General features: G+C 38.6%; 1 protein-coding gene across 1 annotated transcript in view; it reads left to right on the top strand.

Annotated features, from left to right (window-relative positions):
* Window positions 1-12,151, top strand: part of SGCG (sarcoglycan, gamma (35kDa dystrophin-associated glycoprotein)) — a 71,056-nt gene that overhangs the window by 41,715 nt on the left and 17,190 nt on the right. The window contains exon 5 of the mRNA XM_009890618.1: window positions 7,201-7,273. Within this exon, the coding sequence (XP_009888920.1) occupies window positions 7,201-7,273 (73 nt within the window). The remainder of the gene's footprint in view (window positions 1-7,200; window positions 7,274-12,151) is intronic.

The following is a 12,151-nucleotide window of genomic DNA, read 5'->3' as shown; positions in this document are numbered from 1 at the left end:
GGGTGCCCGTTTTAGGAAGCGGGAGGTCTAGGCTGAATTCCCTCCTTGGCCTAGGAGATGTCTCACCTACTGCAGTCCCACCTGCCAGGGCAGCGCTCCGTAATGCCGTAGGATGTGTTAGGTGCCCGGCGTGAGGGGGCAGCTGGCAGCGAGCAATGTCTGCCAGCAAAGTGAAGGTCCGCCTCTGGCTATGTGCTCCCTTGTTTCTTCCTCTTTCGTGGTTCACCTTCAAAAAGAGAAGCAGAGGGTGAGATCCCTAGAGTTGTTCACTGCTGAGCATGGGCATCTGTCTCCTCCGGTGAGGAGGGAATGCTCCAGTGACAGTGCTGTTTTATAAAGGCATTTGGAAATGTTATTTTTAATTAAAATGCTGTAGTTCCTGGGCTTTAGTGCTGACTCCAATAGCAATACACTTGGGCTTTTCTGGAGAGTTTGGTCTCTCTCTGCTATCTCTGCCTTGTTTCTGAGCCAAAGTGGTGCGTAGACCAAGAGACATGCTATTCCAGACCAAGAGACCTGTCATCCTGGACGAAGAGACCAGAGCAGATCCCTAAAACCGAGGATATGTTTTATTTCAAACAAGGTTTCAGCATCCATGATTGCACTCAGGCCTCACAAATCTCTCTTTGTATAGATGTTTGCTCCCCTCTTTCAGTTGATTTTACCAGGCTTCTGTTGCTGACATCGGTCTGTGTCTGTCTGGTCATCTTTAACACAAAAAGTCCGAACCTTGATAGGAATCTAAAAGTTGGACGAGAAGAGGTGTCTGATTTATCAGATCACATCCCTTGTATAGACAAGTAGGTCATATAATTTATTCTACCATCTTATCAACCTACATCTGAAATGCAAACATTATTAGTTTTTATATCACCAAATGTGAACTTATGCCTTAAAGGTGTTGTAGGAGAAATACAAAAGGCTGTATATGAGCAGGTCTCAAGAGTGAAATTAGGAAAGCCCGTGAGACTTCTAGAAGAGTTCTCTCCACTGCCATGACCTCTTCCTTCCTTGTGCCTTGCAGCTCTGCACATCCCATAGAGCAAGACATTGTGAGGGCATCTTTGGCACGTGGCATCCCACGTGTGCTGTGAGGTGCCTCCAGCAGCCTGTCAGCCCACTCGTGAGCAGGCTGCAGATCTGGTTTTGAGGATGACTTTAAGTGACCTCAAGACTCAGTAGAGCATTCTGAACTTTAGTTAGAAGAGAAGAAGATATCTGAGTAATAAAGTTTAGGAATGTTGTCAAAGCAAAGCAATCAGTATCAGAAAATATTACTAGACAAGTTAGTTTGAGCTTAAATAATTGAGAAGGGAGCTCATGCATAGAGAGGTAAGCCTAAACCTGGCTGACCTCATAAATTCATATTTGCAAAATAATTGAGGTATCTCTTTATTAGTGACTTGCCCTTTTCATTCCTATCACCCCTTCCCCACTATCTGTGTCATCTGAAATCATTAGTAATTACCTTTTTTCTTCCAAGTCCACGATAAAATGTTACATCGCATTTGACTCCACTAGTAACACATCCCCTCACTCATAGTTCTCTGTTTGCAGACCTGTGTTTTAAGACCTATCAGTCAATTTTAATCCATTTAATGCATTCCAGGCTTATTTGTGTTGCTCTAATCTCTTAATCAAAATGTGATGTGATGTCGAAGTAAATGCCTATGGAATTTTATTACACCCATACTATCATGTTTATCAGCCAAGCTTGTCGTCTCATTTTCAATTCAAAGATATAAGTGTATTTAATAATGTCATAGTCAGTGCTATATGGCATACAAAAAAGGTGCAAGAAGTACAGAAGATGGTGTTTAATTAATCTGCTAGAGGACCTTAGTATTTTGTGCTTGCCTTTCATATTCTGCTACCTCAGTTTCTTGACTTTCACCTGAGTGAGAGTGAGTATGTGAGAAAGAGCGCAACTGAATTGCTCATGTTTTACCCTGAAGCCACTGGTACAGATACTTACAACCTTTAATTACACATTTAATCTGTTTTGGAACTAAAAATTTATAATGATGAGCAATAGTGATTGTATGGATTTCTAAGACGACAGAGGAATTATATGCAAATGAGGCAGAGCACAGAGTAGAGCTTTTCAGAGTCTGCCCACGTGGGTGATGTCTAACGTGGAGACAAAACTCACCAGCTGAGTTTGAGAGACACATCTTTTTCTTTTGAAGCCATTATTTTATTATTTTGCCAGTGGCAGTGGATAATACCCTGTGTTCACGTACTTAAACTGCTAGGCTCCACTTACCTTTTAGTTCTCTGATAGCTAGATATGCCTTTTCATAATTCTGTGAATAGCCATTAATGTCACTTTTGCAAAATATTGATGGAAGTGATGATTTCCTTCCCTATTTTTTCTAATAATTGAAACTATGTAGTTTACAGCAAGTGGACTAAATTAAAAAAAAAAAAAATCCACATGGACATAGCAGGAAAAATCTATAAAAATGCAATCGTAAAACTAGATTTTTAATAGCAGTAAAACAATGGAATAACCATTGGGTTCCATGGAGCTGCTCCAGCATGCACTGGCTGTTTCTGTGCTTTCAATCTGAGGACTGTATCTACAGTAATGATGCACTGTAACTTGCAAACAGTTAAGGTGCTTTACAAATGTGCCACTCAAAATGCTTCACTAGAATAGAGGCTCTTCAAGAACAGGCTGGAAAGGCAAGGGAGGAGTTGCCCCTGATATGTGAGAGCAGCGGGAACGGCTGGTGCTCAGCCTTGGGATGGATGAGGAGTGTGTACCCCAGACCACCTGATCAGGAAGAAGCAGAGGAGGCCTTCTTCAGACAGCTGGAAGGAGCCAGGTGATAATTGATACGTCTTTCCAGAACAGCAGTGTTATCAAACGCTCAGCTTTTCCTTCAGACCTTAAAACAAGATGGAAATGGATCTGATATCCAGAAACTGCACCAAGATCCTCTCTACGTGACGCTATTATTTAGATATCAAGAAACTGGCACAAAGTCAAGTGCTACCGCTGTGGTCATCATATGTAAGGATGTGCAGCCATGTAGCAAGAAATGAAATTTCAAACTATGCACTTTCATACAATTGGTATTGTAAGAAGCTATGCAGGTTATCTAAGAATAGGAATTCCCTTGTATCTTCATTATACCTCATCCTATGACATGGTACAACTAAGCTGGTACTGAAAATGGCTGAAAAAATTTAATAACTGTCTAATGGAAAAGGAAATGGATTCCAAACGATACCCAAGTGGAAGAGCGCACCACAGAATGTATGTTGGTATAGTAGATGCAATGCATCACTAAGAAAAAGGAAGGGGAAAAGAAAGGAAATTCAAAAATGCCTTCCAAGGTCATCAAGCCAAAATATGCATCCACAACAGCATTGTGTTCAGTCAGGACTGCACTTTTGCTGCAGATCTGATGGTTCTGACAGGTCTCACATCCCACTGATTTATATCGTGGAGGAGTTGGGGAGTGAATACAGTGGGTTCCTTGTGGGTGAAACCGAACTGAGAAATAGGCTCCAAGAATGCATTTACTTCATCAAAATAGCAAATGTGTTTTAAGACCACAGGATGAGACTATAGTTAGTCCAAAGTAAAATCCTCTAAATCTGTACGGTATGAGCAGCAGATCTTTAGCACCAAGTGTATCACTCTATAAATCCAGCCTTTTCAGGCCACATTACCTCCTAATGTAGACAAACCTAAAGAATTCCCAGAACTACAATTGGAAGACATTAAGATCAAGCTATCTCCCCTGATAAATCATATATTTGGAGTTCATTCAAAGTTACTGACAAGATAAGGCTTTTGTTCGCACAGGTAGTATAGTGACAGTATATATTTCACTGAAATTACAACTCATCTGAGCGAGGAAAACAGTGAAATGCTTGCTGTGCTAAGAATTGTCAGGTACGAGATAGTGGAATGAAGGGCAGTGAGGCATCCTGATATGTTCCCAAAGGACCACAGTGTCAGAAGAATCACATTTGAGGCAGTCTCTGCTCAAAAGAAAAACTTGGAATTCATTGCCATCTCTAGCTGGCAAGTAAACCAAGTCAGAAGTTTTGACAGATCAGCATATCCCTGCAAAAGATCCTCATTGTACCAAATCAGCATTTTCTGACAAACATTTAATTCCTTAGGGTTTGGGTTTTTTTCATCTCCAATGTGTAAGGTTGCCACCTTGTAACACCCACCAGCACAAATGCAAGAACAGGAGAATGATTAGCTATGTCTGGCCAGCCATTAAGTTTTATCTTGCAAAATAATCTTAATGCTAATGAAGAAGGGTTAAAGTCCTGTCTGAATTAATGAATTCTTTATTTTCCAGTATTATATTCATGCCAGTTAGCAGATTCCAGAAAGACTATTTAAATTAATGATGAGGATATCAACAGCTAAACCAAATTTAAACAGAAGCTTAGAATCCATGCTTCCTTGAAGGGGTGAAGTGATTCAGTATGGTAATTCTTGTATTTTGTGCACTTCTCTTCCATCCAAGCTAAGGAGATTTCATTCTAAGGAATTCACGTTTCATGCTTTCTTAGGATATCCGGAGAACTTTTCCCCCAGCCCTCATGAAGTGACAGTCTGCGTATCAGTTGGCTCAGCAATGTGTTAATTTTTAATGGTATCTCTTGATTTCGTTTGTTTTCCTTTTACCATGTTCTCTATTGTTGCTCCCGCTAATTTTTATTATCCTTTTCCCATTATGTCTAATAACATGTAATACTACATCTATACCTTCTACACCACTTTCTAATCATCCACTTCCCCTTGTCTTTCCTTCCCTCTGCCTGAGTCTACATGTACTTCCACTTTTTCATCCCAATCTCATCAGGTCTTCCAGACAGAATACAGAAAAAAAACCCAGTTTTCTTTTGTTTGCATGTATATTTGCATTTAATATGTTAATTATGATAATATTTAAATAAGCATGCATATGCATGCGTGCATATTCACCAGCCTGCAGCTCAAGAGGGCTCTCAGGAGTTTGTTTCTCTCTATGAATTCCAAGGCCCTGACTTAGGGCTTTCCACAGCCCAGAATTCTTTCCTGAGGGTAACTGCATTCTGTTTTAATTAAAAGAGCAGCCAGAAAAGCCATGTTGAGTAATATCCTAGCTATTAAAATACATCGCCTTGCTATATATTTACCCAAAAAGGGCTTAGATACATGAAGCCTTTAAACTGGAGATCACTCAACCTAAGGCCTCCCCAGTTCTGGATGAGTACCTTCACAAAGCAAATGAACAGAAGGTGAGGGACTCCACCCTTGCTGCAGCTGGTGGTGGTGGTGTTGAGCTGCTTTTTTGAGCCATCTCAAGGAGATGGCTCAAGCTGAGGGGCTTATGTACTACCTCAGCTAGTTGCCTGGTCACGGTGAAGCTTAGGAAGGAGCTGCTTACTGAGCTGGTGATACTGCAATGACTGTAGTCCTAAGGAGAACAGAACTGGAGATGCTTGGAGAAGTCTCAGGTCCAACAGGGAGGCTCCTGGTGAGGTTGGGTGCCTGCCTATTGTGGGGACAGTTTGGAGCTTGCAGTTTTTGCATGAGTTCTTTTGGTAGGGCATACCTTTAGTGCTGAAAATGGAAAGATGCAGAGTAGGCCGCTTACATGAGGCCTGTCTGCAGAGGGATGAGGCCCCTCTGTAAAGTGGCTCCGCACACACTGAACAAGGAGGCTCTGAAGGAGGGAGAAATGTTACACCAAGAATTTACCTGGGCTGCTGCCTGGTTCAGTACAGTCAATGCATTTATCAAGTCAATATTCACACTGATTGTAAATTGGGCTTGCAAACCAAGTTTCCTGCCATCTAGCCAGTACTCTAATCACCATGTTATTCTGCAAGGCTTAGATACTGCTACCTCGTTCTTTTCTGCCAGCAGCTAAGTTTGAAGGGGACCTGGAGGGTGTTATTGTGTGGAAACTGGCAATGTAAACATGCAGTGTTTAGGTACTTCATTAACTGCCTGACCATGATTTTTTTTTTACAATCTGAATTGCTCTCTCGAACCTCAGCAGCTGGGACCTAGGTTGAAAATTGACTGTTGTGCTGTTATAGGCAACCTGAATTCCTAAATAAGTTAAATGTGCAGGGCCTAAAATTCATGTAAGTCCTTATTTGGATTTATCCTCTAAACAGTCAGTCTTGCTTCTGTTTCACACTATAAATTCTCAGAGGAGGACCAGCATCCACTGCATGCTGCACTCTGTGCTATGAATTCCAGCCTTGAAAATGACTTTATTATCATAGCATTTCTTGCGCAAATTAACTTAGAACTGCATGGAAAGAGCACATTGCAAGAGTGAAAACACAGGATGCAAAGAAGGGAGAGCAAGGTTAGAAGTAGGTGGGCTACAAAGAAAAATCAGAATAATGACTTGTCACAACAAAGCCATGGACTCTGATTTTCAGGTAGGTACTGATATTAAGGTGATGAGGCTACATAGTAGCCCTTTTACAGGAAGCATCTTACAAACAGTTTAAGAATCTGCAGCCATGAACTTCAGCTGAGTTCTGGATGTCCGGGCTTTAAGATGTATTTGCCTGCAGCAGCACAACGCAAATAATCCTTTCGTACTGATGATTTGCTTTGCCTCACCTACACAAGTACACCACACAGAGGGAATCGCCGTTTCTTCCCCGTTGGGATGAAACTACTCTTATTTCAAGAGGTAAACTATCTGATCCCATAGTCATTACCATTTTACGTGCATAAATACCATTTTATATTCAGCAAGTCTGCCTAAAAATAGGGGGAAATCTGTGATGAAGCTACATGCCAGAATTTGTGCTATGTATAGAATAGTCTAAAATAAATATGATTATTTAAGTCTGTAATATTTGCAAAGGTTTTGTGGGATCTTAACCATCTCTGTGAACTATTATGGAAGTTAGATTGTAAAAAACCTATTTACTTTTTTTGTTGTCTCAAGTAGTTCAAAATTTCTCTGTCTTCAGGCTTTTTAGATTTCATTTTAAGAATTTACACTTGTACTTTTACATTACCTGTGTGTTGTTTTGTTCCAATCAATACTGTAATAGTAGGACTGTGTCTATATCTTAGTTGGCTCATTATTTGTTCATATCTGGTTTTGTATCTTAATTTCTGGTATCAAAGTAGGCGTATAAATCACTGACGCTATTTCTTTTACATTTGTACTTTTGCAATAGGGTAGTGTTCTTTTTTTTCAGGGCCTGAAGGAGCGCTTTTTGAACACTCTGTAGAAACACCACTTGTGAAGGCAGAAGCCTTTAAACAGCTTAGGTAAGAATTTATACATAAGACCATAAATAAATGTTATTTGCTGTAGCTATTAACATTTTACTGAACAGGGATTTTCCTTGGCATTTGCAGAACTACTATAACTTGTTTTTTTTTTATTTTATGTGGCATATTATTGTTTTGAAGGAAAAGTACACATTGCTCTGCAATTTTGAAATATATGATGAATGATTTATTGCTGATGGTTAATATTTAAAGCCACTTAAAATACTGTGGAAAGTTTTTCTGTAAACTTAGTTTTCAATTTTGAAACATTTAACTATGGCTTTTTCTACGATAGAAGTTGCTTGTCTCCAATAGGTCATCGACCCATTCTTAGTCAAGATTTTTAGAAATCTTTATCAATCTGATGAAACAGACTAGTAAGGAAAATTTGGAAATGTGCAAAGCTCTGTATAACTAAAAAGAAGTTTGGGGTGAGAAAATCATTATAAAATACCTTGTATGTTTCAGAGGTACTTAACTCTGGGCTAGCATTTCTTCGTGTATTATTCTATGTAATGTGGAGTATCCAAAATTAGTTTAGAATATATTGGTTATGATGAGGTAATAAACTCAATTTACGTTCTGTTCATGAATGTTATGTTTCATTTTATAAGCAAGTTCAAAGAAAGATTTGAAATGAAAGAGGATCTCTTTAACAACTATACTTACGTCCTTTCATACCTTGACAGTCTGCTACTTTCTGTCATAATTTCTCTTCTTAGTGTTTCTTCTCCAATTGGGATAACTATTAGAGAGTAGTGAAGATGATTAAAGCTTTCAAGAACACTGTCTGTATCTTGGTGATGGAATTTTCAAATTGAGAATGGCAAATGAGAAGGAGACAATTAAGATACTTCTTTTAATTTTCTCCAGGATATTTAAGATTTAATTACAGTAAGATACCTTGCACTTGCATTTGAAGACAGAATGAGCTCAAGACATTAGTTTTCACATGTTGATCTCCACTTCCAAAATGTGTTTCTTCTACTATGGTTGAATTTGGATGTGACAGACTTTGTTCTGTTTTAGACAGAATATGTAGGATTCTGCGTTGTAGTGAACATTGTCTGGTTTTGCAGGGAGTGCATTCATTATGTTGCAAATTTGTCATTTCCTGTGATTATCTCAATTTTGATAAAGTAGGACATCGAATTTTGTAATTACAAAGCCAAGAAGCTCTCAGCAAATTTTAATTGGATAGATATCAATTATTTTCTGTGGTTGTTACTTTGCTTCAAATGCATCATCAATTAATAATGTTTTAATAGGCTTAGAGCTAATAGTTTTATCCTACAGCCATTATGCTACGTTACATTTTAAGTTCTTATCTGCACTTTGTTTAAAAACAATTACTCTCTTTCAAGTATTACTTTTATAAATTTTTCATCTGTTTTTGAAATAGGATATCATTTGAAGGAAAACATTGAGATTAATTCAAAGTGTTTGTTAAGTTCTCCTGCATGGATGAGTTTACCTCGTGCCTTATCTTTTTATGATTTTTCCATGTCAACTATAAGCACATGTTTCAGTCTAGGACGTTGCTTTGTGTTAACAGAGCTTGAGTGTAATAGTTAAAAACCCATTCAGTTCTGTCCTCAGTTAACTTAAAATAGTGGGAAATGCATGTTCTTCCAGAATTTACAGAAATTATGCTAATAATTATTATAATGTCAAGGAAGTACCTACATTGCCACGTCAACACTGACACTTGTGACTGACATTAATAGCTGATGTAAATCTAGAGCTGCTAAACAGCTGTGATTGATAGAAACCGAGTTAGCTTAACCCTAAGAAAAATGCTGAATATCAGGGCATGAAGCTGTGCAATGAATACACCGCTCGCTCATGTCCTGGCTGGCTCTGAAGATCTGAAGCTTACTCAGAGCAGTTCAAAATGCCTCATTCCTTTAAATACTTTTTTTTTGCTGTCTTTACCACCTGTAATCAATGTCAAGTCTGAAAGCAGAGAGGGCAATGATTCCATGGAGGGCTTCTGGGAAGGATCGAGAAGCAAATGCGTTTGTCTGCAGTGCAGATGCTAAGTTAAGATGTAGACAGAGAAGAGCAATTTACAAGGCTCATACTGCTAAAAGGTTATTTTCAAGGGTAACTTTAAACGTCAGTGTCAACAAAATTCATGCATTCTGTTGTGAAGGGCCTGAGACACCTTTACCAATGAATGGCAATTTTGTAATGCTTTATAAATATTCTGTTTCATTCCACACTTAAGTACAGTGAAATATTCTGAAAAGTATAAATATACTGAAAAGTGCTTCAATATGAAAATTTAAAATGCGATCTTAAGTATTACTCTTCTATTTTAAATTTGAATATGCTTGCTTTCCAGATTAAGTAGTGATTGTCAAGTAATATAATCTATTTGCTCACCTCAAGCCTTATCTCCACACTTTCAGCATCTATTAATCTTCTGCTATTTTACCTGTATTTTTCCTTCAGTGGTTCTGCTGTGCCATGTGAATGTGATATGCTGGCTGAATGTGATATAAAGTGCCATGGTATGCAGCATTAAATATAGGGGCAACCGCTTCAAGAAAACCCATCCACTTCAAATGTAGTTGCATGTTTCAAGGAGCTGACTGGAAAGCTGTTAATGCTCGTAACTTTTCAGCTTGTATCATCTGAACGGAGACCGCATTCGTTCTCTGTCATTCAGATTTAGGGCAGTATCGCAAACAAAGCTGACACAAATGGCCTTCTGAATTACACATTCTGCTGGCTTTCCTGTCCAAATGCCGACTTTCAAGATAGATAGACCGCTTTTCTGGAAACAGAGAGATAAGTGTGTTAGAACATATCTTTTTATAGCTAAGTAATGGAGACAGAGCAATGCAATTATACTGTGGTCAGTAACTGTCTTTTCATCCTGTGATTTGAAAGAAACATGTAGAGTCCTTTTCAGTCTAATAGATGGAATTCATGACTCACCCATAAAGAAAAAAAGATGTGCTTGCACTTACTTCCAACTGGTAGGAAGAACTATTAACAAAATCTGCATTTCAAAATTGAATCATTCCTAGTTTCAAAATAACATTGCCTACTTTTGAATTCTTTTCCTGGAGTTCTTCTCTCTACATAAGATATCTAGGTTCCATTTATAAAATTTGGTAAGACTTCAAGACGTAGTGGAGACATAAAAACAAGGTCTCACATATGTAATAAGTGTCTGACAAACATCTCAATGGCATGGTTAGAGTCAACAGGAAGATTTGGATGTGTCCAGGAAATACCCTCCCCAGACAAACACCACTGAGGAGGTACCTGGTTAAAATTAGCCAATTGTAATTAGTGAGAACAGAAATATGTCTGGACTCCTACTTCTCTCTGCAATCTTGTTGCCTGGTATAGTCAAGTGCCTACACATCTTCCAGGTGCAGGAGTGCTGCTTTGGCAGCAAGCGCCGATGTGTTGGGACATGTCTCGTTTCCTTCAGCTGAAGTTGTTCTGCTGTGTGCTCACAGGACCACGGGAGAGCAAGCAAGAGGAAACACAAGTTAGTCTTGCGTTTAGGGCATTCAGCCAAGAACAGGAGGAGACCAGGGGTTTGCAGTTATGATTTAAAAAGGAATCCTGAAAGAAGAACCAGATGAATGTCCTAACTACTAGATTATCTGCTCTTTATTTGCTCTGTTTCTTGACTGATTATTCAGTTGTGCAAAGACTGTCATGCAAAGCAGGGATGGCCATAATCCATCTTTTTACACCCACCAAGCTGTTTTGTAGTCTGGTAAATACAGGTAACAGATACAGGTTTCATTCACCTCAAGATGAGGAAGGAATTGAACGGATGCTTCATAATTCCTTGCTGAATAGCAAAATCAATAGGATTGTATTATATGTAATATAACATTATATGTGTTATAATATATATTTTATATATTATTTAGAACGTTATAAAAAGGTTGAAAGCTTTATCTCTTCCATGGTTTTCCATGAAAGTGGCCACAGCCCTTGTGCTTTGGGGTATATTTGGCATGATGAGAATGTGCCTCAATCAGGTCTCCTGGGGCTCCCATGGACTTTAGCTGCTACCTCTAACTGGATCACAGCAAAGTTCTAATGGAAACCAAGTACCTTTCTTTCCAAAAGAAGGAATTTAAACAGAATTATAGAAGCCTATGTTGTGACACGTAACTTGTGACACAAAATGTAGGTGGGAAATGTATAACAGCAACTAACGGAACAAGCTGCTGTAGAAAGAGCCATTTTTAGCAATTCCCTAAAAGCCGGCTTCTCCCCAGGTTCCATGTTAGGTACTGGAAGTAGCTTCTTCTGATATTATCCAGAGTTTCATGCCAGCACACATACCCTTTTATCCCCAGTTATCAAATAACACTCTTTGTGAAAAACTAGCATCACAGTTTCGACATTTTTCCAGTCTGATGCTAACATACTTTTTTTTATCATTTATAGCACTTTAGAATATTATTTAGCATATTATTCTGTTCCTGTTATATTTCATATCCTTGAATAACACATAGGTCATACATAGTTTTGTCATTTTGATACACTTCACTTCTTGTGATCTACATGTCTTGTGGTTTTCTAAGGGAAAAAAATGGATCAGCAAAGCTGTGTAAATCTCAAAACAATGTTTCTGAACTGAGCACTCATGTTTCCCAAACTAATAAAAATGTGCTTATAAAAGTGACACCTTTCCATTTATTAACTAAGTGTATACTATGCTTAATGAATGTAATGCTCATAGTACTGGCTTTGTTCTTGTATTTGCCATAAGTGGATGTCCGACAGCCAGCAACTGTGCCTCCCGAGCACAAATCCCGTGGGAAATCACTTTTAGTACAGTCAGTTTGTGGTATTTTGCCAGTTCTTCAACTGAAGTTTTACATCCAAATT

The sequence above is a fragment of the Charadrius vociferus genome, unplaced genomic scaffold, assembly GCF_000708025.1.
Source record: "Charadrius vociferus isolate BGI_N301 unplaced genomic scaffold, ASM70802v2 scaffold278, whole genome shotgun sequence".
NCBI lineage: Eukaryota > Metazoa > Chordata > Aves > Charadriiformes > Charadriidae > Charadrius > Charadrius vociferus.
This window is presented reverse-complemented; position numbering and strand designations above follow the sequence as displayed.